Raw genomic sequence first — 24514 nt, 5'->3', positions numbered from 1 at the left:
ACATGCTGAAATTTTCAACAAGCGCCAGCGTGTGACTCATACATCCGGCACATGCTGGACATAAGTTGTAGGCAAGTTATGTGATTGTTGGCACACATTTCTTTGTAATTTGCTCAAGTCTAATTCACCCATAAATTCTGACCACTGATTGGCTGAAACCTGCATCCTCATGCACATTAACTGTTTCACTCACACACAGAGTAAATCTGACCCAGTTCATTTCAGTTCAATTCACCATCACAGACAGACATGATTCCACATAAAGCTCCTGATTTTCAAAATGATGTCTGAAAATTTTAATTCGTGGCTGGAAACGTAGCATTTAAAGCAAGTCCCTTTGTGGTTTTCTGCTCCAGGTGCGTTTCTCATGCCAGTGTCGCGCCACTCTGGTCACACAGAAGCGCTGTGATAATTTAAACTTTTAAAGGGCCGTCGCTGTGGTGTGATCATCAGATGACCTGATCGATCAATCAGGTGTGATCACACCTGATTATGTGCTGTAACTCTTTAAAGCACCGTCGCTGTGATCATCAGATGACCTGATCAATCAGGCATGGTCACGCCTGACTAATGTGCTGTTTAAACATTTAAAGCGCCGTCACTGTCAGTGATCATCACACTGACAGATCACACAACACTTCATTGAGATCACACCTGATCACGGTCGACTGGTGCTTTAAAAGTTTAAATCATCACAGCTTTTCCTTATTCAGGTCTGTGATGACCTGATCAGGTCTGATCAGATGACAGCGCTAAAAGTTTAAAGAGTCACAGCACTCCATTCATCCACGGCAGTGTTTATTTCAGCCGTGATGAATGAACTCATCAGCATTTTGTACACAATGAAAATGGTCCACACAGATTAAAAAAAAATGCAAATAAAAAAAAAGTTAAATCACTCTGTTTCTGATCCGCACCACACGGTGCAGTATTGACCCAGAACCACTGGGTGGAAATGGGGCTGTCGGCATACACTGGCTAATCGTCAAGGTGTGACAGCTGCATTAATTTATTAGATGTATGCCAGTGTTTTTAATACGTTGGCATATGCAGGCTAAATTGTCAAGGTGTTACAGGGCCTTTAGATTTTGAAGTAAAAACCTATGTTCAGGTGTAGCCAGAATTCGTGGCTAGGAGCTTCTTGTTCTGTGACCTGCCACATATCATCCAAAAACAGGCGATTTTTATTTTCGTCTCACCTCACAACACAGCATCTGCAGTTGCTCTGCACACCAACAGTCTCTAATGATTAGGAGCAAAGTGACTGTAACAAATCCATATGGCAAATATACTTATTTAAAAAAAAACAAGAAAATTACAACTGCAAGGTTGGTGTAAGGTGTGTGAAAAATGCTCATTAACTGTGGCCAGAATCTGTGTTCCTATCCAGCCCTGTAATTATCATTTATACAATCGATTGACATTTGTGAACAGATTAAGAATTGTTCAACACCCACATTGTAATGCATCCAAGAATCTATTCTCCCAACACCAATATACAACGTGTCCCTTTACAAATTGCTCATCCATAATCCATGATCATCTTTCATTGAGTTTATAAACCTGACTCGGTCAGTCGGTCACTGTGTAGTCAGTACAGCCAAACACAACAATGAAATATTGAATTTTTAAGTCCTTAAGTAGCTGTTAGATGGGCCCTGTGGAGTTAAAGTCATGCAGCTGGAGTTTAGACAGATTCATTGACTTCTCAAATGCTTGGATTCACTGTCTGAACAAGCGTTTGAAGAAAACCACTCAGACTTGAACCTCTATTCTTTTCTGTTATGCAGACAACAGACCACTTAAAATACTCTACAGGTCGGGTTAATGATGATGCACTTATTTGTGTTGGCAAAGCATTTTTACCTCCGCCAAGGAGGTTATGTTTTCGGTCACATTTGTTTGTTTGTCTGACTGTCAGCAGGATAACTCAAAACGTTTTGAACGGATTTTGATTAACTTTTGCGGAGTGGTTGGAAATAACAAGAGGAACAAGTGATTAAATTTTAGTAGTGATCCGGATCCAGGAATTTTTTAAAGGATTCTTCACCATTGCGGGATAGGGGAATTTTGACATTCTAGTTTCTAACTCCACAAAAACAAGGCAGAAAGGCTTGAAAAAAAATTAGGGTGTAACATAGTCAAATGTTCTATCAAACAACAAAGTTTGGTGATGATCAGATCCGGATTCCGGATCTGGTGATCCAGAATATGCAAAAATATAGGGAAAATAGAAAATGTGTCAGTGTGAGGTGAGAAATGAAGCTAGAGATGCACAACTAACACCAAATTCAATCAATCAATCAATTTTTTTTTATATATAGCGCCAAATCACAACAAACAGTTGCCCCAAGGCGCTAATTGTATCTTGTAAATTGTAGCTGAATCTGTACTGATTCAGTAAGGTGTCATCAGATTTGATGTAGCTTCAAATGTTATGGAGCTAAGATCCAGAAGAAAACCGCCATTACCAAAAAATCATTTTTATACAATAACTTTTGAACTAATAAAGACATAAAAGTGATTCCAAGTTCTAGTGGTATGTTTTCATGGTCAAGGATGTCAAATATAAAGGAAAGAAAAGTGTATGTATCATAGGTCTGGTTGTAACACTGAATTGTTGAATAGATCACTATGCCAAGGAGGGAATCTCTTTAGGGTCAGTGACCCTATGGCCTTGTTTAGAGAAGTGTTTCAGAAATGTTAAAAAATTCATATATTTGCAGTTTAGTTGAATAATAAATTGAATTTTGTCTCTTGTTTGTTGTTGTCTATAAGGACATGCAATATCAATATCAGTGCTCAGATGACAGTAGCTTCTGGGAAAGGTGCAAGTTGCAATAAACTGTGATGGAAAGCGCTAAAGATACATGCTATCCAGTCACAGCAGATGAAACTTTTTTACTACTGAGCAAACATCATTGTTAGACTTTTTAGGTTCAATGATTCCACGGCGTGGTAGATCTTATGGCTTCAGTGACCCCATGGCCTTGGCGGAGGTTTGCACTCTCTGAGTGCTTCTAGTTATTTAAATGGAATCACAAGGGGGCAGCACAGCGGCTTAAGGTGCCCTGACACTTGCACAACTTTGATCCGCGCACTTGCATGCACTCTGTCGTGCACGAGCGTAAACTCCTCTCAAATTCGTAAACCGTTGTAGACTGCGCGCGCCTTCGTGTAAGTGCACAAAGAAAAATTTGAAATGTTCAAAATCTCCATCATGCATTAATTACATGAACATTATGCAAACAATTAAACACTGCGTGAGTGCGAGTGATTGCATAGCTCATCTGAACGATTATAACAAGATGTTAAAGCTATCAAACATAATTTTACAGCTGCTCACAAGAAGGGATGAATATGCAACTGTTTTACCAAGCTATTACAAGATAAATATGACAAATAATTAACTTTTTAGACTGTTCCAAATGCTTTCTCCACCTCATTCAGCACACGAGAGGGGGGGGGAAGCTGCTGCTGGAGCACTCCTTTGTGATTCCGGAAGCGATTAGAGGTGTTTTCAACAGCCATCTCTTAGAAAAAATGATTAATCCACTATGAAATAATTATTTTATATGCGCAGCGTCCAGTGCAACAAAGCATGGCGTCCAGCCAAGAACACAGCAGGTGGGATCGTCACGACGATGTGCATGTAAGTGCGTAGATCAAAGTCATGCAAGTGTCAGGGCACCTTTAGTGGTTAGCACTACTGCCTCACAGCAAGAAAGTCATTGAATCGATTCCCACCTGTGGCCTTTCTGTGTGGAGTTTGCATGTTCTCCACATGTTTGCGTGGGTTCTCTCTGGTGCGCCGGCTTCCTCCCACATCCAAAGACATACAGGTTAGATGGATAGGAAACTTAAATTGTCTGTAGGTGTGTGTGTGTGTGTGAATGTGTTTGTTTGTCTATCTGTGGCCCTGTGATAGACTGACATCCTGTCCATAGCGTACTCCACTTCACTCCCTATGACTGCTGGGATAGGCTCGAGCCCCCCCGTGACCCGATCTTGGATAAGCCGTTGAAGAACAGTGTGTGGAATCAAAAGTTGGTTCCTGGAATAACATGAGACCAGTTCTTGTCAAAGGATGGTGTGTGTGTTTTTTTTTTATTTTGTTGCAACTGATACAAGCAAGTGTTGTACATCTGCACCAGCAGTAATCAGACTGTACCACACCACACCACGCTGTGGTATGTGTGCTGCTTTTATAAGGCCACAGTGGCCAACCTTAAATATAGTTTACACATGACTGCTGTCAGCAAAGTCCTAACAGCCAAAGAAAATATACATACACGAGGCAGGCCATCTGGCATAACATGTTCAAATATGAGCAACATTCTTTTATAGTGCAAAGTGTAAAATTAAAGTCACCATGATGATTCGCCATGTACCTCAACAAAGCATTGGTGGAGATACAGTTAAGAGCACAGTCCTTCCAAACGTACTTGTGCCTCTCAATCTCCAAAGACCTTTGCTGAATCAGATTTTTAATGTAATGAGGTTCAAGACAAAAACTAATCCCAAATGTGCAAACATTCACATTTCCACAAAAATCAGTGAAAGCTTTTTTCTATTTATCTAAATAAACTAATTATTAAGTTAAAAATTTAATTTTTATGTAAAAAAAAAAAAAAAAAAATGAGCGATCCAAATTTAGAAATACATAATATTTTAAGCACATTAAATGTTTTCACAATACTGTAATTTTTTTTTTTGTTTTTTTTTTGGTAACGTTTTCAGAGCTCCCATTCCTTACAGATGAAGACGGTGCAATTTTGAAAAGACCAGTCCCATTGGGGAAAAAAAGTTTCAAAAATATCAAAAATGCTATTGTTGGAGAAGTTGACACACTCTCCCTGTTCCCTGTACATTAAGGACGGCTCACCTCTGGTTGGATGGCTTTGAACACAGGAGCATCCATGAGTGTAATCTGGCCCTGAAACAGAGAGTACAAGAATTTTGCAATCATGTTTAAATGAAGCCACATAGCTACTGTAATTTCTTAAGGCACCAAGACCCTAAAAGACTTAGACCTTTGTACCCATGCAAAGACACTGGCATCGCCAAGCACCTGCGTCCAGTGACCTAATGACCCTCTGAGCTTCACCAAGTGTTTCTCAGTACGAAAGGCTAAGGACTCTGACATGAATGTGGCTGCAGAGATAAATGGATGTCTGAACACTTTCACCGCATACAGATACACTTCTGATAACGGAGTCCAGGAAGCCTCACAGGGGAGCCTGGTCAACCAAATCAAATGCTTCAAGATCAACACCGGCCGCAGAGAAGCATATTCAAAGTTTTGTTCAATGAGTACTTGCAAAGGTAGCATGCAGTCAGTGGTCAACCTACCTGGGCACCATTTCTCCCTACAGTATTATAGGCCTGGCGTCCAACAAGCCAAACAGAAATATTTTGTTAATAACACCAATGAAAAGTACCACCAAATACCCATTAATCTGGACATCGGTTATTTCAACACATATGCAGCACTTTGATTTGTTTATTGTCTGACACAAATCGACCTTCTGTGGAGTAACTTATTTTCCTAGTGATTTGACAGCATGCTAATCATCATATTATTTTATGATCTTACCGACAGCCACCTCGACAGCAGCACGATCCTGACCGCTGCACTCCGCTTCAATTAAAGTTAGCAGTTAGAGCCATCAACAGAAGGTGTCATACATCAGAATCTAAACACACCACATGTATATCACACTTTCATGGCAAAGCACTTTACAGTGATACTTCACCTTCACTGACTCTCTCACCCACCCCCCACCCCCAATGTTAGGGTGCTGCCATGCAAGGCACTCACACACATAGGGAGCAACTTGGGGATTATGGACCTTGCCCAAAGGCCTTGAGTGATTTTCCTCTCTGACGGGGATCTGAACGGACAATCCTCTGGTCACAAGCCCACAGCTTTAACCACTTCACCATCACCTCCTCAGGTTCTAACATTTACTCCACAGATTTTGTCTCCCATAGGCGTAAATGAAGTCTGACATTACTTTGCACCTCTGAATATATTTTTGGACTGCACACGTTTTTTTCCCCATGAAACACTCACCGTTCGCACGATCCATTAGTGCCGTTTAATCTCCTCAGGAAGTCGTGTTTCACATTAGATTTCTGTACTGCTAAAGTGTCATTCATTTTTCAAGTATAAGACTTTGCAATTACAAATGTGATATACATGATGGTTTGTCAGACAGCAGCTTAAGTCAGCTGTTGTGCTGTACATGAAGGCAGGCTGCTAATTTGCAGTCCGCGGCCCACGCTGTGCCCGGCATCCTGTTGTCTGGACCAGGATATCTGGATTTAAACTTTATATACATACACACACATACACACACATATACACACACATACACACACATACACATACATACACACACACACACCTGAATATATTGTTTACTCCCACGCAATTGGTGCTGTGAAGGTTAGCAATGATGAAACCAAGTAATCCTAGTCTTTTCATATAATTTTATTTTATTTTATTTATTTTTTTTGAGGGGAACACTGTTTGGTGTGAAGCCAGGCTGTTAGAGTCATTGAGTGGCAAGTAAATGGAACTGAACCACTTTATAAAAAAAAAAAAAAAAAAATCCCTGAAAGCACTTTTCCCAGCATAGAAAAACTGTGCAACACCCTTGTACTTTCTGCAATCCATGTAATCACCATTGGCTTAGTGGGACAATAAGTCCTTTCTTTCAGTCCATAGGTATAATACCCATCTCCCAGATTGAAACAAACATTTGCAATACCAGAACAACAGCAGGTCCACCCGCCTGGAAGATCCTAGTGCCAATGTTGCATGTGATCGCAGAGTCATCTAACAAATGCCTCCTTGTCTTGTCTCAGAGCGTCACAATTTGCTTACAAACTATCAGTCCTGGGGTTTCCATCTTGTTGTGCACAATTATTCCTCTGCATGATATTCAGCGTGCCCTCAGATATGAAACACCCACACCTATGTACAGTTGTGCTCAAATGTTTACATACCCCAGCAGATCCCCCCACCCCCATTTTTCAGAAAAAAGTGAAGGATAAATACTTTTTTATTCACTCATGGTTAGTGGTTTGGTGAAGCCATGAATTCTCAAAAAACTGCGTTTGACAACAGACAGTAAACTGGGTGACTGTGCAAGAAGGAGAAGAGTGAGGAAAGCCACCAAGACAACCCAGAAGAGATTATAGGCTTATGTTGCTGTGATTGGGAGAAATTGTGCACAGTGCAAGATTTGCATTTTCTATCACCAGTTATACAGCTTCATGATGAAGTGGTATAGTGGAGGATTTCTTAAAAAGACCCGAAAGTTTAGCTACAAATTCTTAGAAGGTACATCTGAGATGCAAGCCTAGATTTGATCAGGTTTTGGTGAAAGAAAATCCTTCTCCGCTCTACTCCACTATGAAGCTCAGAGGGGTGATGCAAAGTGCAAAGTTTGCACTGTGAACAATTTCTCCAATCACAGCCACATAAGCCTATAACTTCTTCTGGGTTGTCTTGGTGGTTTTCCCCACTCTTCTCCTTGCACAGTCACTCAGTTTTTGAGAACTGTCTACTCCATGCAGATTTACCATAGAGCGCCATACTGTTTGTATTTCTTCATAATTGATGTAAATAAAGTCCAGGACATATTCAGTGGCAGCTTCACTGTCAGAGAGCCTCGTCCACAACTCCCTCAAAGACTCCAAGCTGTCACTGATGTTAAAGGGAGCAACACACGGCATTAAGAAGGGTATGCAAACTTTTGATCAGGGTTATTTGGGTAGTTTCTGTTATCATTATGATTTATAAAGCGTAAACAAAATTGTTTGACAATAAATGGCCTCACCCCACCACTAACCATGAGTGAAACAGAGTGTTTGTGTTATCATTCATATTCTCTGAAAAATGGCCAAAAAAAAAAAAAAAAAAAAAAATATATATATATATATATATATATATATATATATATATATATATATATATATATATATATATATATATATATATATATATATATATATATATATATTCTGCCAAGGTATGTAAACTTTTGAGCACAACTGTACATTGGTGACTCAAATACGATCCCCAACAAATGTCGGTCTGGTGGGGTAATAACTCCCACATTCCATTCAGATCACCAGCTGTGTCAATGCCTGCAAGTCCTCCAGCAAGATTGCTTGCAAATTCTGAAGGTCTGGCCAGATTTACACAACACACTGTAAGTAAATAAATTTTACTGTGTAGGCTCTCAGTTGTCCAGGTGGTTTCCATAGCAGAGAAGCTTGAATCTTCGACTGGACTGGGTTGCTTGACGCGAGGACGTTTCGCTTCAAATCGCAGAAGCTTCCTCAGCTAAAATTCTTGCTCTGGAAGTCTGACTTCTGTCTGACTCTTGTAGAGAAGAATAAAACAGAAGCCAACAAAAGCTGGAGTTTTAAACCTAACCAGACCCCTCCTTCTGAGAGGCAGACTGCTATAGGCTAGTGACTAAACAATAGCTCTAATTAGCAACTATTGTGCTGTAGTTAGCACACCTAATGGCAGGACAGCTGTCCCTGTAATGATGGGATAGATGCCTTCTCTACTATAAATAAATTTTATCTATATACGCGTACAGCCTTTCAAGAACACAAGTCAAAAACTGATTTACAATAAAAGGAGGAAATGCATTAATACAATAGCTGAAAGGTATGGTTAAAAACAAAAAGTGTATTAGAACTTTATAAAGGCAAGCACACACAAATGAGTCTTAAGGTTCTTTATTTTAAGGTTTCCACAGAACCCACAAATCTGTGGTGGCCTTTGGTTGTCAGCAGGGGCATGAGAAACCACCAGCACAGGTCTGACCTTACCAACCATTTTGTTTATTTATTTATTTTTATATGGAGAAATGGAATATTTTGGTGATAAAATCCCACTGCACATCTTCAAGACTAAATGTGAACACAGATCAGGTTCCCAAACCGGTTTTAAAGGTGGATTTAAAAAAATCTAACAAGGATTTATTTTTTTAACAGTTCTTTTACAACGAAGAACAAGCTAAAAAAAAAAAAAACCCTTAGATGTTCAAATACATTTATGTATTGTAAGAAAACAGCGATATTAAACTGTTTAACAGTTTGTCACAGAAGGTTAGCATGTTGTTCGACAATAAAATGCTTTCAAATCATTTATTAGTTCAACAAAGCCACGATTTGGACTAAATTAAATCTTTTTGTGTGTTTCCTGATTTTTAAAGACTAACTGATGTTATCTGAAAGAAAAATTAGCTACAAAAATGTACTCACTTACACGTTCCAGTGAGAAGACCTCAGAGACCTACTCAAGACATGCAGAAGTAAAGGTTTAGTAACTTAGGGACGCGTCTGACCATGATGAACTCTGCAATTGGTCATAATCTTAAAATAAAATGTACAATTCAAGGGGATCTGATGTAAAGAAATATTGTCACATAGGACATCTTGTGGGCCCTCATAAGACACCTGGCAGCACCAGCATACAGTTTCCCAATAATCCAAATGTAGAGTAAGAAAAAAAATGAACTGCAAAAATCCTGACATGATGAAACAAATACATGCATGATATTTCCATTCCAGGTGGTGATAGGATATAGGTGAGGCAAGCAATGTTCCATAAATGGACAACAAAACAAAACCATTTAAGACAGACATTATCTAAACTGAAGGTAGGGTCAAAATTGTCAAATGATCATTGTTCAGAATGTTGAACAAGATACCCTACAGAAGTGATGTATAATCAGGAACATTATTGTTTCTGGAAGCTGTATACTCCAGATGTGGGAGTGTGTCCAGTGTCTCGATCACTGTACTGCTGTCACAATTCCTTATATCTGAGGCTTGCTGCTTTGATGCATCCACTAAAAATTTTAAGGCAAGACTCAAATCAATGGAGAGGCTGCCCTCTAGTGACTGAATTGGGCAGGTAGCAATACAACTGGACCTTAAAACTACTACAGCCATGAAAAGAAAAAAAGTTTCAGCACAAACTGTAGGAGGACAACACGGAGCAGGTACTTCACATAGTAATGTGGCTCCTGATAAAGGATTGCCCCATGGAAAGTTTTCACATCCAGTTTAGAAAAAGCAATCAGTATCTGCTTGGCACTGCTAAACATCAATTAGTTCTGATCAACACTCTGACCCCATTTCATCCTCTACAGTTTCATCTGGTCTGAATTCAACTGGCATACCCAGACAAAGATATATTGTCAGTCACACTTATACACAACTTACTGCATATTCTTCGGGAGTAACCATCAGCACGTCAAAGACAACAGCATCAAAACTCTTCTTCAGCTCCGAGGAACCTTTATCGCTGAGAGATTCTGAACTGCTGCTCTTCTAAGAATAACAAAAAATTAAATAAAAAAAAGGGGGGGGGGGGAGATACATTAATAAATAGAATAAACTTTAAGGCGACAGCCAAAACGAGGCTGACATGCAAGATTGAGGAAATGTACTGAATATGGTGACTTTAGCAACACATCTATTAAACCAAAGTGATGTGGTAACACAGATGTACATCACAGGTATATCTCAGATGGGCAGGGAGAGACAATGTTCCTAAATAACACACCAATACACCAAAGACAGACTATTGCTGAAAATGGTAAGTGAAGGGTAAGCAAAATCAACCTTAAAAACAAAAAGTCAGGTGAGTCACCTCAGAGACTGTGGCAGCAGTGCTGGTGGTGATGCTTGATTGGCCATTAGGGAGGTCCATCATTCCCACACATCTAGCTCTAATGCAGGAGAACGCTCATCTTCAGCAAAGCCGGTTCGGCTCTCTCAACACACAAAAAAGTACAAGAGTGAGTAATATTCACTTGTAACTGTAAGCAATGTTTTATCCACTGCAATGTTTTTTAACACTGGCAGTTCCTATTATATAACAGCTGAGGGGATCCTTGTCAGTAGCTCTTTTTTAGCATGCAATTATGGTGCTATATGAAATGTGTTATTGCCACCGTGCATGAATATCAAATGACAAGGACCTATTTTAGCCGTTATATAAAACAAATAATGAATGTTTTTTCATTCTTTCAATTTGCCTCGTTGAATGCTCCATTCCAGCTTTCACCTCAGGAAATATTTGTGCCACTAAACATATAAACATTCATTATTTGTATACTATTGCACTGACAGACCTGTACAAATACAGTCATTTGCTACACATGGAAGGATAAAAAGGAGATTAGCCACAGCATTTGGAAAAACGTTTTGCGAAAAGGATCTGGAAACCTGCAACAACTGGAGTTTTCAGACATTGCATGTTGAAACTGGAAAAAATAAAATAAAAATACGATTAAGTCAACAGCTGCAGTGGACAGCGGAGAGGGAAAATGTCTAATTACGGGTATATCTGGCAGCATTTAGCCACCATTTTGATGGCCATGAAAGTGACATTCATGGGTAAGCAAAGTAAAAAGTCATAATATATTTTCAAAGATGTGAAAATGTGATTTCTGTGATTCATGAGTTACATGCTGTAGAAAATTTCCCCCAAACTATTCGCATCATTTCAGAGGACTTCCACTTCCCAAGTAAATATCATTTGATTCATCAATTAAACACAAAATTCCAGTTATCTCCTCTTTAAGACAGAAAAGTGGAATTATTTTCCTTCATATACCATTGTGTGAAGTTTCAATAAAACCCACCAAATAGTTTTCGAGGAATTGCACTGACATTATCGATAAAGAAAAGTGATTTTTACACACCCGCTTCAATTTTGTGTAAGGGAGAGTATTACCATATTTGCTCGGAGTGCCCAGGGCCGAGCATCAATCTCCGTGTGTCAGGAAGGGCGCCCGGTGTAAAACTTGTGCCAATTCAACAAAGTGATCCAATTCAGATCTGCTGTGACAACCCAGAGCGAAAAAACTGACAAGCCAAAACAACAAGGAGCAGCAGCAGAGCTCCGTTCGGATGCTCTTTCTGGTTTACAGTTCAGCCTTCAATACAATAATCTCGGATATTCTCACTGCAAAACTGGACATTCTCAGCCTCCCCCCTCTCACATGTGCCTGGATCAAGGACTTCCTGACCAACCGACCCCAGACTGTGAGACTTGGCCCCCACCTCTCCTCCACCCGCACGCTGAGCATCGGCTCCCCACAGGACTGTGTGCTGTGCCCACTCCTATACTGCCTCTACACCTACGACTGCAGTTCGACATACCAAAACAACCTGGTCGTCAAGTTTGCTGATGACACCACTGTGGTCGGACTCATCTCTAAGAATGATGAGACAGCTTCAGGAAGTCCTGAAGCTGGCAGCCTGATGTTCAGAGAATAACCTCGTACTGAACACCAAGAAAACCTTCACTGACTACAGGAAGCACAGCACCAAACAACCCCCCCCCCCTTTTTTTTTTTTTTTTTTTTTTTTTTTTAAATCAATGGTGAGCGTGTGGAGAGGGGTTCACATCTTCAAGTTTCTTGATGTCCTCACCTCTGATGATATCTCCTGGTCTGTGAACATCACAGCAGTCACCAAGAAGGCTCAGCAGTGGCTACACTTCCTTAGAGGCCTCAGGAAGCACAAACTAGACTCCAAGCTGCTGCTGACCTTCTACCGAGCATCCATTCAGAGCCTACTGACATACTGCATCACAGTATGGTACGGCAGCTGTACTGCTGCAGACAGGGAGAGGCTCCAGAGAGTCGTAAAGACAGCCCAAAAGATTACTGGCTGCCCTCTCCCCTCCCTGATGGACATTTACACCTCCCGATGTCTTAGCAGAGCCCTAAACATCACTAAAGTAGCCCCCACCCTGGCTTTGAACTGTTTGACCTGATGCCCTCAGAGAGGTGCTACAGGTGTATTAAGACCAGAACAAACAGACTCAAAAACAGTTTCTTTTCCAAAGCGGTAACCATCCTTAATTCCCGCATGCACCGACGATCATGTGCAATATTCCATCTCATGTGCAATATTTATAATTTTTAACAATGCATATAATAACATACTTATTCTGCAATGTACATGCCACCCAAGATCGTGCACCTTACCTTCTAATGTTTACATCGTATATATATTTTTTTGATATTTATTATTGGATATTGCTGCTTTTCTTTCTTACTTGCCTGCACTAATTTTGGAGTTGGCTTTTAATCTCGTTGTACATCGTATAATGACAATAAAAGGCATTCGAATCAAACAAGCCAAAGGAACTTACTAATAATCCATTGGCTGCCATCTGTAGTCTGGCATTTTACTAAGCACTGAGCAAACAGCCCTGCATCATATTAACTCTTATCAGATTGTTTGACAGCAGTGTATAAATGCACAGGAAGCAATAGCCGATCTGTGTTTACGAGACCGAGTCAATCTCCTCTTGAGAGTCATAGATGTGCAATTACATTCTTGGAGTCAGACCAGTCTCGTCTTGTTGTCCATGCTCCCAGCATTACTGCCGATTACTTCTTCGATTGTTACTTCATTTACAAGCAGGGATGCACCGATACCACTTTTCCCAGACGGCGTACGAGTACTCACATTTGGGTACTCGTCAATACTTAACACCATTGCAGTTTTATGATGACTTTGAAAATGTTTTAGTCATCAGTTGTTCCTTACTTTTGACTGTAACTGCTACCAATATCATTAGCTTTGTTTTTTTAAATTTTATTTACAAACCTTTCACTTAAATCATGTAACATCACCTTTTGACTCCAACGAATTGTGCTTTAACATTAACTGTGTTTCTTAAAGTAGACCCGCTTTGAAATAAATGCAGTCCGATCTTTGGACCAAAAAATGACATATTTACACATAAGATAATTCTGAATGTAGTAAAGTAAATCTGCAAGCCCAGATCTGTCATTCAACGGAGAAATCTTAGTTTAAAAATTACAAGTTTACAGCTAAAATTTGGCCCTCCTCAAAACTGTCATCACATCCAGAACGTTGCTGTGACGTAAGAGAGAAGACACTATCCCAGCATGCATTGCGCGCGCCGTGATGGATATAGCAGTGTAAACTGTAATTAGTGGATTTACATCAGTTTGCATCTCTTACAAAAGCACCTTTTTATTGTCTTATACGGAAGTATCGACTTTTTTTAAAACTTCATATTGTCTTGCGGTACATTTGGTGAGTATACATTTCTTTTATTTTTGCCTGAAAATTATTTTTGGGGACTTTCTCATATGCTCATTTGATTGAGTGGTGTTGCATTGAAAATCTACTGTCTTTAGCCTACCACCATTTCGAGGTTGTTTATGATTGTTTTGCCTTCAGACTAGATCTATATTCAATCATACTTCCCCGTAAAAAACAAATTATTGGTGAGTTTTATATTATCGTGCTCAAAGACTGAATGTTTGTGGACTGCATAAAAATGATATTTTCTGGACTTTTTGCAATGTAAATAGGATCTGCATGATCAATGCAGCTGCAGTATGAGTGAACGGACGGAGGCACTCCATGCAAGCCAATATTTTCACACAAGGCAGGGCTGGTGCCGGGGTTACCGCAACGACCCGCTCACATGCTGTGCTAGCGAACGGGCTGGCGCAGTAAGGGTCGGGGAAGAATGTCGCCCAGTGTCGATGTCGCCGCTGATCTGAGCATGCAGAGCTGTATCCAACATTCATTGCAGCTTACTTTTGGATGTTGAAACCAGGATGTATATAACAGTAACATTATTAACAGATTAAATCAATTTCAATTGAGAAATAGCTAGTACTGCATTCACTTAACGCGCGGGATCGGACTGAAGGTGCTAGCGCTCCGTCTTCTCTCTTACGTCACGGCAATGTCCCGGATGTACAAACAGTTTTCACGGAGGGCCAAATTTTAGCTGCAAATTTGTCATTTTTAAACGAAGATTCCTCCGCTGAATTACAAATTTGGGCTTGCAGATTTACTTTACTGCATTCATAAGGGTCTTATAAATACATATCAGCTATTTCTTTCTGAGATCTGACCACATTGATTTCAAAGCAGGTCTACTTTAAAGATGACACTGCCAGACATCTCACTTAAATGTAACCTGTGGATTTTAAAACACCACATCAAGAACTGAACTGAAACTGTCCATCACTAACTTTACTTGTGAGCATCAATGTTGCCACAGTTACTTTGAAAAAGTAATCCAATTACTGATTATTCCTTGAAAAAGTAACTTAGTTACTTTACTGATTACTCAGTTTTAAAAGTAACAAAGTTAGATTACTAGTGTGTGTGTATGTATATATATATATATATATATATATATATGCCAGTTTAACATTGTTTTATCAGTCTTCTTTTTAGGGTTTTGTTTGCTTTTTATGTTATTTTCTTGCAATGAGTTTGCTACCTAAGTGGTAACTAGGCCTACTACTATCAACGTTAACTTGCCTGGAATTTATCCCTCTCCATCGAGCTAGTTAAAGGCTAACCTGGCCTACATGTCGCTGCAGCTACGAGCCCCAAGCTGTCTTTAGCCGGGAGCAGTTCCACCTCAGTATCCCGTCACTAAGGTACTTATATCTTGACTCCATATACTTTTCAGCACACTTTATGGTTGTGTATACATACATATGGCCTTTTTGTTGTTGTTTTTTAATAATATTATATTAGTGATAAAAATGCAGGAGTGGGGCACAATTAGTTAAACCAAACAGCAAACGTTAGCTTATCGAGCTGGCTGCAGCACCGTTTATCATAGCTAACAATACGAGGTTTATTAGAAAAGTATCCGACCTTATTATTTTTTTCAAAAACCATATGGATTTGAATCACGTGTGATTGCGTCAGACAAGCTTGAATCCTCGTGCGCATGCGTGAGTTTTTCCACGCCTGTTGGTTGTGTCATTCGCCTGTGAGCAGGCTTTGAGTGAGGAGTGGTCCACCCCCTCGGCAGATTTTCATTGTCAGGAAATGGCGGAATGATTTGGGCTTTTTTTCCCATCAGAATTTTTTCAGAAACTGTTGAGACTGGCAGCTGGAAACCATTAGAAAAATTTATCTGGCTTTCAGTGAAAATGTTACGGGCTTGGTAGAGAATAAGGAGTGTTACTGTCGCTTTAAGGACGGCCCCCAGCGGCTGTGGGGCGCACTGTGCGAAGCCTCCGCTCCTCTTTCCATGACAAAAACTCCTGTAACAGTGGAATGTGCCGTTCATTTCCAAACTGGACGCTGTGTTTTATCCGGGAAGTCGTCTGACTAGCACAGGAATTGTGAAAAGATGTGGACATCAGCACTTTTTCGGCACATTGAGACAGACGTGCGGAGGAATTCCGCGCGTCGCGGCGGTGCCGCATGGCGCAAAGCAACGCCGTGATGAAGCCTCACGGGACATGTTCTGGCATGTCCAGGCACATCCACAATTTCTCGGATAATCACTCAAAGGAAAAACCACCGACAGCTGTCTGAACGCCATCTCAAAGCTGTCCTGTGAGACCAAAACGGAGGTGGTTTTGTCTCGCTCCAGTAGCGAATCCATCGTGACGCGCGACGCCTCCGCTCGGCTTTCCATGACAAAATCTCTTGTTAAAAGTGAAATCTGCCGGAAAATGGTTGCTGTCCAGCTCTTGTGATAACCAGAGAAATGGCACACGATGGTCACGGATCCAGACAGCCATCCGTTTAGAAATGAAATGGTCGTTCAGCCTGTCGATGGCGGCTTCGGAACGCGGTGCGACTCACAGCCACCTGGGGGCCGTCCTTAAAGCGACAGTAACACTCCTTATTCTCTACCAAGCCCATAACATTTTCACCAAAAGCCAGATAAATTTTTCTAATGGTTTCCAGCTGCCAGTCTCTAACAGTTTCTGAAAAAAATTCTGATGAAAAAAAAAGCCCAAATCATTCCGCCATTTCCTGACAATGAAAATCCGCCGATGGGGTGGACCACTCCTCACTCAAAGCCTGCTCATAGGCGAATAACGCAACCGACAGGCGTGGAAAAACTCACGCATGCGCACGAGGGTTCAAGCTTGTCTGACGCAATCACACGTGATTCAAATCCATATGGTTTTTGAAAAAATAATAAGGTCGGCTACTTTTCTAATAGACCTTGTATAGTCGGTTCTGTTCTGTTTGGGAAGCTAACGTTAATACACACTTGTGTTTACATTTGTTGTTATATGTATTTGTTAATACCATTATTGTATGATTAAACTCAGGGGTGGGCACAGTTCTGATAACCGATAATTATCGAAGATAAAGTTTTCATTATCGGATTATCTTTTCAGATAACTCTGAAAACTATTATTGGACTAATTATCTTCCAATAAAGTTTTGGCCGATAAATTTTAGACCGTTAACGTGGTAAACAAAGGTGAACAGATGTGTAGCTCTACCCTCTGCAAACAGAGGAGAGCTGTTTCTGCGTAGAAGAAACTGCTCTATCCTCTGCAGGCAAAGGAGAACTAGTCACCAAAAAATAAATAAAATAAAATAATAATTTCTTTAAACCCCATACTGATACGAGGCCAATATCACCCAAGTCATCCATAGGCATACATTTTTAACTTATGGTTCAAATTTTAACCAAACATATTTTGGACAAGTTATTTAAATAACGTCACGTCTGAAGTTTTCTAAAGTGAAAATATCAGATATATGTTTTAGTTTTAAAGTAATGCGCTAATTTTTAAGGTTTTAGTGTGGACATGCTGTGTCCAGGTGCATTATGGGTGATAGGGTAATCTCAGTACGTTCACGACATAAGAAATGCATTTGAGACACTCTGATCAGGCTCCACGGACAACAGCATTAAACTCTAGTGCCTAAAACTCTCGTGAATATATTCTCTGGATTTATAGACGTTATTGTGTTTGCGTTAATTAAATTCCATGTATCTTAAATGTAGCAAGTAGCAACACAGATTACACTATGTAACAAATTTTTATTTCTGTATTGTTCCTGGGTACACAGTGTGTTTTCCTAACCTGTTATGCCTTAAATAAATAGAAAATAGCTGTTATTCCACTGAACTTTGCTTCTGTGATCAGGACAATGATATTTTGAAATTTGTCTTTTTTTGTGTCTGTCTCGATTCGCCTTCACTACTACTGAGTAGTCTTCTAGAATATTCTTTAACTGCTAGAACTGTCCAGAATTTTCTAGAAGTTTCCAGAATTATCTAGAAATTTCAAGAAACTTTTAGAACTTTCTAGAACGTAAAAAAAAAAAATATAAAATCAAAGTTTGTGCTGAATGTAGTCATTTTTCCATAGACCTTAGACATAAGCAGTTGAAATATAACACTTAGAAGCCAGGAACAAAAATTGTGTTACATAGTGTTATCTGGAATTTTGTTTTGGCAAGTTTTCAAGGTCTCTACTGCCATCTACTGGCCAGTAGTGTTCATGGCAGTATTCAAACTGAAGCTGGGCAGACACTATGATATTTTCAATCACTGTACTCGGTTCCAGCTCAAACTGTACCACAGAACCGCACAGTGTAAAAGTTCAGAGCGCACGATTTATGTTCTCACACACATTGTACGTTCAAAAACCACACGGAGTCGTGTTTCCAGAAGCAAAACATGAACAGAAGCTTTTTTTCCAAACTTAATTTACAAAAACTCTAGATGGAAGACATCAAAGTTTAAAAAAAATAAAATAAAATAAAATTACAAGACAGGTCTGCGGTGTTTGCACACGCACAGTGCGAGATGCGGGATACCCTCACAACGGCCGACCACAATATCAAACAGGTTTGATTTCCATCTGACCATACGATCGCCGATCAGGAGGTGGTCGTGAGATGTTAAACGCAGCTCGTTAGTTCATGTATACTAAACGATGCAGGACGCGCAATTAACCTGAAACTCTGTGCAATCCAAAATATTCTCGCATGAATGAAAAAAATCACCTGAAAAAGGGCCAAAACTCGCACTGGCACCAGTGGATCATGGCAGTGTTCTATTTATTTTGACACCGGTTATATCAGACAGTTATCTAATTACAACTTGGCTTTTTTTTTTTTTTGGAAAATGCCTTTTTTTAACAAATAAAAATGGCATATTTTACAAAAGCACATTTATCTGTAAACACCAACACACGACACACCTCACATTAACGTGTTGGTTTACATAGAATGAATCAACCAATCAGTGTTAGCAGAGGCAGGTTTTACCCAGAATGCCATCTGTTTGTGTTTGTTGCAAAACTTCAGAATTAGTGCATTATTCAAAATTAAAAGATATATGTTATATCTTAACTTTGCACAAATGACAGAATTGACATTAATGGAGTTATTCTATCAGTATTCATTTTATTTATACACCAAACCATAATGCCGCATTGCTTTATTTTCCAAGACCAATTGAGTAGAGTTGAGCTTTGTGGCTCTTCTCTGTTGCTTCTGTACTGGAAGCCATGTAGTAAACTTGCGCCTCCAGCAGGGGGCAGGACGCTCAAAGACAGAAGTGCTGACTCATTGTTTGGGTCTGTTGTTGCTTTTGATTCTTTGAGAAGCGATCGTAGTCTTAAAACTCAAAATCAGCTTGTTAGTAGTTGCAAGTGTACCGGAGACAATACTCGGTTACCTGTAACTTCCGATACATGTTTGGGTGGTTTATGCTTTATTGAAGATAACTTTTCAGTTATCTGATTATCAGTTATCGAAGTTAATTTTTGGTTATCTGTGCCCACCACTGGTTATACCATGCTATTATACTTTATACGCTAGTTGTCAGCTTTGTTTGGCCTTGTTGGCTAGCAGGGTACAGTTGGCTAATTTAACTGCAGCTAATCTAGCTATAGTTAGCTTACTTTTGAGAGTTACATTTTTATTTTACATGGTGTAGATTTTTAATGATTCTTCAGTTAATGGGTTCTTTAATAGATATCAACAGATAGTATCTAAGTTTGGGGTTTCCATTAGATAGTATATAGTATGTATTTTGTCTTCCTATAGTAATTTAACAGGTTTCATGTTAGATACCTAAAACATATTAGATCATAGCTTCTGTTTCTATAATAAAATAATCATTTATAGCTTAGCCAACTAGCTATAATTTAATGTAATTTTACTACAAGTCTACAGACTAGGTACACATATACTACAATCTTGTCCTGTATGAATATTTAGATTTTAGAAGCTAATTCCTATAATATTATGAGGTAACTATATTTGTTGTATATGTTGTTTATTACCCTGATTGTGTAAATATCAGTTACATACACATGCTGTCCATTTTCTTGAGCCGCTTAGGTGGGTAGGGAGAGTTCCTATGGGATAAAAAAAAAAACTTTTCAACCTACCATCCCTGGTTCTCAAGACCAGGCACCTAAGTGGCTCTACCCTACTCTATTCTACTCTTTTTTCTTCTTTTTTTTTAAAGATATACCTAGTATACACTAGTAGAATTCTACCTTAGAACTGGAATTTATTATAGAAAAATATATGGGAGCTGGTTCCTGTGGAACCAGCTCCCAATTCAGATCAGGGAGACAGACACCCACTCTACTTTTAAGATTAGGCTTAAAACTTTCCTTTTTGCTAAAGCTTATAGTTAGGGCTGGATCAGGTGACCCTGAACCATCCCTTAGTTATGCTGCTATAGACGTAGACTGCTGGGGGGTTCCCATGATGCACTGTTTCTTTCTCTTTTTGCTCTGTATGCACCACTCTGCATTTAATCATTAGTGATCGATCTCTGCTCCCCTCCACAGCATGTCTTTTTCCTGGTTCTCTCCCTCAGCCCCAACCAGTCCCAGCAGAAGACTGCCCCTCCCTGAGCCTGGTTCTGCTGGAGGTTTCTTCCTGTTAAAAGGGAGTTTTTCCTTCCCACTGTAGCCAAGTGCTTGCTCACAGGGGGTCGTTTTGACCGTTGGGGTTTTACATCATTATTGTATGGCCTTGCCTTACAATATAAAGCGCCTTGGGGCAACTGTTTGTTGTGATTTGGCGCTATATAAAAAAAAAATTGATTGATTGATTGATAGAAGACATACCTTACCTAATTTTCATGGGATCGATTCCAACCTGTGACCTTTCTGTGTGGAGTTTGCATGTTCTCTCCGTGTTTGCGTGGGTTCCCTCCGGGTGCTCCGGCTTCCTCCCACATTTAAAGACATGCAGGTTAGGTGGATTGGAAACTTTAAATTGTCCGTAGGTCTGCGTATGGGTGTTAACGTGTTTGTTCATCTCTATGTGACCCTGGGACAGACTGGCATCCTGTCAAGGGTGTACCCCGCCTCACATATGGAGCTAAATCCAGGCCAAAAGTTTTGTAATTTGAAAATAAAAAAAGATTGAAAAAATAAATTTTTGAACTGAAAATTTAATGTTTGTTCTTGAATTTTATAATCATTTAAAAAGTATTATTAAAATAAAAATAAGTGTAATATATATATTTTTCAGTTTAAATATATTTTTGATTCAGCTCTTTTTCAGCTTTTGTCACCTTCAGATCTTTTTTTCACTTTCAGATCTTTTTTTTTTTTTCAGTTTCAAACTTTTGGCCCCGTTCTCGCGTGGAAGGGCGTGGCTTTGATTGAGAGGGGCGTGGAATTGTGAGTGACAGCAGAGCAATCAGTCCTCACATGATGTTGCTTTCAGGAAACGTGGGTACTTTGATCATGTCTCTGCTCCCGTCTCCATCGTTTATTTACTACGCGGCTGGCGCGTGAAAGAAAATAGAGAGAATGAAAATTGATTTAAACTGAAAAATATATATCTTACACTTATTTTTATAATACTTTTTAAATGATTATAAAATTCAAGAACAAACACTGAATTTTCAGTTTCAAATTTTTTTTTCCAATCTTTTCTTATTTTCAGATTACAAAACTTCTGGCCTGGATTTAGCTCCATACTCACGCCCCATCACTGCTGGATAGGATCCAGGTGAGTGTGTGTGTGTGTCTTAGCTTTTACTGTCCTTTACCGCCCCCTGAGTGTAGTAGCTGGAACAGGTGATAAGAAGATAAGCATCAGTTTTGAATTGATTTACAAGCACTGAGCATTACAAAGTTAAAGCACATCATTGTACAACAGTGGTGAACTATGGTTCAACAAAAAGGTCAGTTCTCAAGGGGGGCTAATAATTTTGACCTTGGCAATTTTTGATTTTGGAAATAAACTTGAAATAACTGTTTCTGTGTGCAAAGTAAAATAATGTAAGCATCCAAAATAAAACTAGGATGTTTAGAAATGTGTTGAGAATTCCTTGCTCTGTGGGGAACAAAAAATCATTTTGGAAAATTTTGAAGAAAACTTTAAATTTCAAGGGGGTTAATAATTTTGTCATCTGTATTTCAAACGATGAGTCAATTATGATAGCGACAGACATAGATGCAAAGAGGACATGGATGCATCAGTGCTGGCATGATACCTCTAGGAGTAAGTCGTCTCCACGTTCACAGTCATACTTACTAGCTTTATGTCAGATGTACATCATTCTGGACAAGAGGTTTGTTCTGATTTGCCTTCAGTGGATTACAGCTTTTCCTCAGACCAGCTCCAGCTGCCTGTATGAGAGAAGTGAAAAGGACACAAATAGAAATGACAAAGAGGAAAACCACACTACCGTAAAACAACCAAGAAAAACAACAGCTGATCTCATTGATAAAAGCAGAGCAATTAAATAGACTGGACATTCAGACAGACCTGTGCGCCCACCCCATCCACAATGCAACATTTTCAAAGCAAAACAACTAATTATCGATTTGTTTTAGCCTTCGATCCACACTAGTTCTGAGTTTTTGCCACTCTACACCAATGCTGTTTGAAAACGCTCCCCAGAGCATATAAACCTAAAATACTGACTTTTCTTTGGATGGACAAAAGAAAAAAAAAATACTGCAAGAACAGTAACTGCCAGCAGAGTGAGGCAGTAATATCTGTCATTGCACACATTATTTTAGAAAAATGTGCATAATGTGAAGTATTCCATTCCATACAGTGCTAATACTCTAAACTTACAAGATAGGATGTAATTGTTGTGGTGATGAAAAAAAATGACCGCTTCATTATAATTTTCCTAATATAAACAAATAACTAAGTAAAAAAATTAATTTTTTGATGCTGATTGTTAATCTAGGTGCAGCACAGGCATGCAGCACGCATCATGCATGGGAAGTTAGTGTGTGGTACCCACAAAAATAAGGCTTGCTGGAACACCATTTGAGGATGGACCACGGTATTTATGTGGTACCGTTTTAGTTTGCAGCCTGCGCTTCAGATCGCAATGTGCACACGGTCTGTGTAACAACAGCCAACACCATTATTAGTGCTGTCAACCAACATGGAGAAAGGTTTGTGAGCACAAACTGACAATATCTACAATAGAGCTGGTTCAAAAGAAAATTCCAACCCCGTTTTGCAATTTGCAATTGTTCACTGATTTATGGAGTGAGTGATTCAGCTGATTGCATTATGCCACAAACTATTTGGGGCAGATTCACAAAGTCAAATGTGAATGGAGAAAAAAAAAATGACACACACCAACAGGTAAAAAGTAAGTCCCTTCGGCTGCTTCCTTGTTTTCACTAAGGGTCGCCACAGCAAATTCAAGATGGATCTGAATGGTGAACTGGCACGTTTTACGCCGGATGCCTTTCCTGACAACTCTACATTACATGGAGAATTGTGGCAGGGGTGGGGTTTGAACCGGGAACCTTCTGCACTAAAACCAAGTCCTTTAACCACTTGGCCACCACCTCTGATACACTCCAACAGGTAAATGCACCAAATCTTGTAGTATCTACATGTATCTTGGCGATTTGTTACATGGCACATATTAGCCAGTAGGTGTCTCACAACACTTGTGGATGGAGTCCTGTGTCTGGCTGTGTGGGACTCAGAGGAGAGAAACTGCTTGATGGGAGACAGCTTTGGTGTCAGCCGTTAGGTACTCCTTAGGTGTTCCCATGTCCTCCTGGCTCTCATCAGGGTAGGTGTGGAACAAAGCTTATGAGGCACAAACAGTGAATTGAAATTTTTTAATGGGCAACAGTGCTGTTCAAATCTTTGCAGACAAATCTAAACATTCTTTCACTTCAAGCTGTAACAATGCATCGTGAAACGTGCTAATCATATTATGAATTCCGTATTATTTTAACAATAAGAATTATTATTACCTGAGGCCATCACAATATGGCCATCAGGTATTGCAAAGGCTTTGCATCTGTCTGTGCATAGAAGTCCAGTCCTATTACTGCCAGGGTCTCCAAATTCACAGGGAACATTCTTGGGACACAGCCCTTGGACAAGTTCAAAGATAACTAACCTTTACCTATTTTAAGAGGTCAAAAAGTCACATCCTGTTTCCTACTTTTATGCAATGAATCACGCAAATCTGCTTCTTTTTTTTTGCGGGGGGGGGGGGGGGGGGGGGGCAGCCAATCAGAGTAGAGAGGCGCTGTGACATTACTGGCTGGTATTTCTCTGGCTGTTTAATCAACATGGTGGAATTCACTCCAAAACTGCTGCGTTTCTGTGTAAATCTAATATGTTTCTCATACATTATGTAAAAGCTACCAGGAAATAAACACTTCTAAAACTGAAAATGCTATTTTGTAACCTGATAACACCTGTG

At 39.6% G+C, this 24514-nt stretch overlaps 1 protein-coding gene and 1 long non-coding RNA gene across 2 annotated transcripts in view; one reads left to right on the top strand and one right to left on the bottom strand.

Annotated features, from left to right (window-relative positions):
* ralgps2 (Ral GEF with PH domain and SH3 binding motif 2) overlaps positions 1-24514 on the bottom strand; it is a 286105-nt gene that overhangs the window by 197477 nt on the left and 64114 nt on the right. Inside the window, exons 2-5 of the mRNA XM_034180398.1 lie at positions 22351-22445; positions 10691-10814; positions 10261-10368; positions 4886-4936 (exon numbers count right to left, since the gene is read on the bottom strand). Of these exons, the coding sequence (XP_034036289.1) occupies positions 4886-4936; positions 10261-10368; positions 10691-10753 (222 nt within the window). The 5' untranslated portion in view covers positions 10754-10814; positions 22351-22445. The remainder of the gene's footprint in view (positions 1-4885; positions 4937-10260; positions 10369-10690; positions 10815-22350; positions 22446-24514) is intronic.
* On the top strand, positions 569-17579 carry LOC117519098. Its single transcript, XR_004563174.1, has 3 exons — positions 569-733; positions 14760-14765; positions 17568-17579. It is a non-coding gene; the product is annotated as an uncharacterized LOC117519098 (long non-coding RNA).

This window comes from Thalassophryne amazonica, chromosome 10 (genome assembly GCF_902500255.1).
Source record: "Thalassophryne amazonica chromosome 10, fThaAma1.1, whole genome shotgun sequence".
Taxonomy (NCBI): domain Eukaryota; kingdom Metazoa; phylum Chordata; class Actinopteri; order Batrachoidiformes; family Batrachoididae; genus Thalassophryne; species Thalassophryne amazonica.
This window is presented reverse-complemented; position numbering and strand designations above follow the sequence as displayed.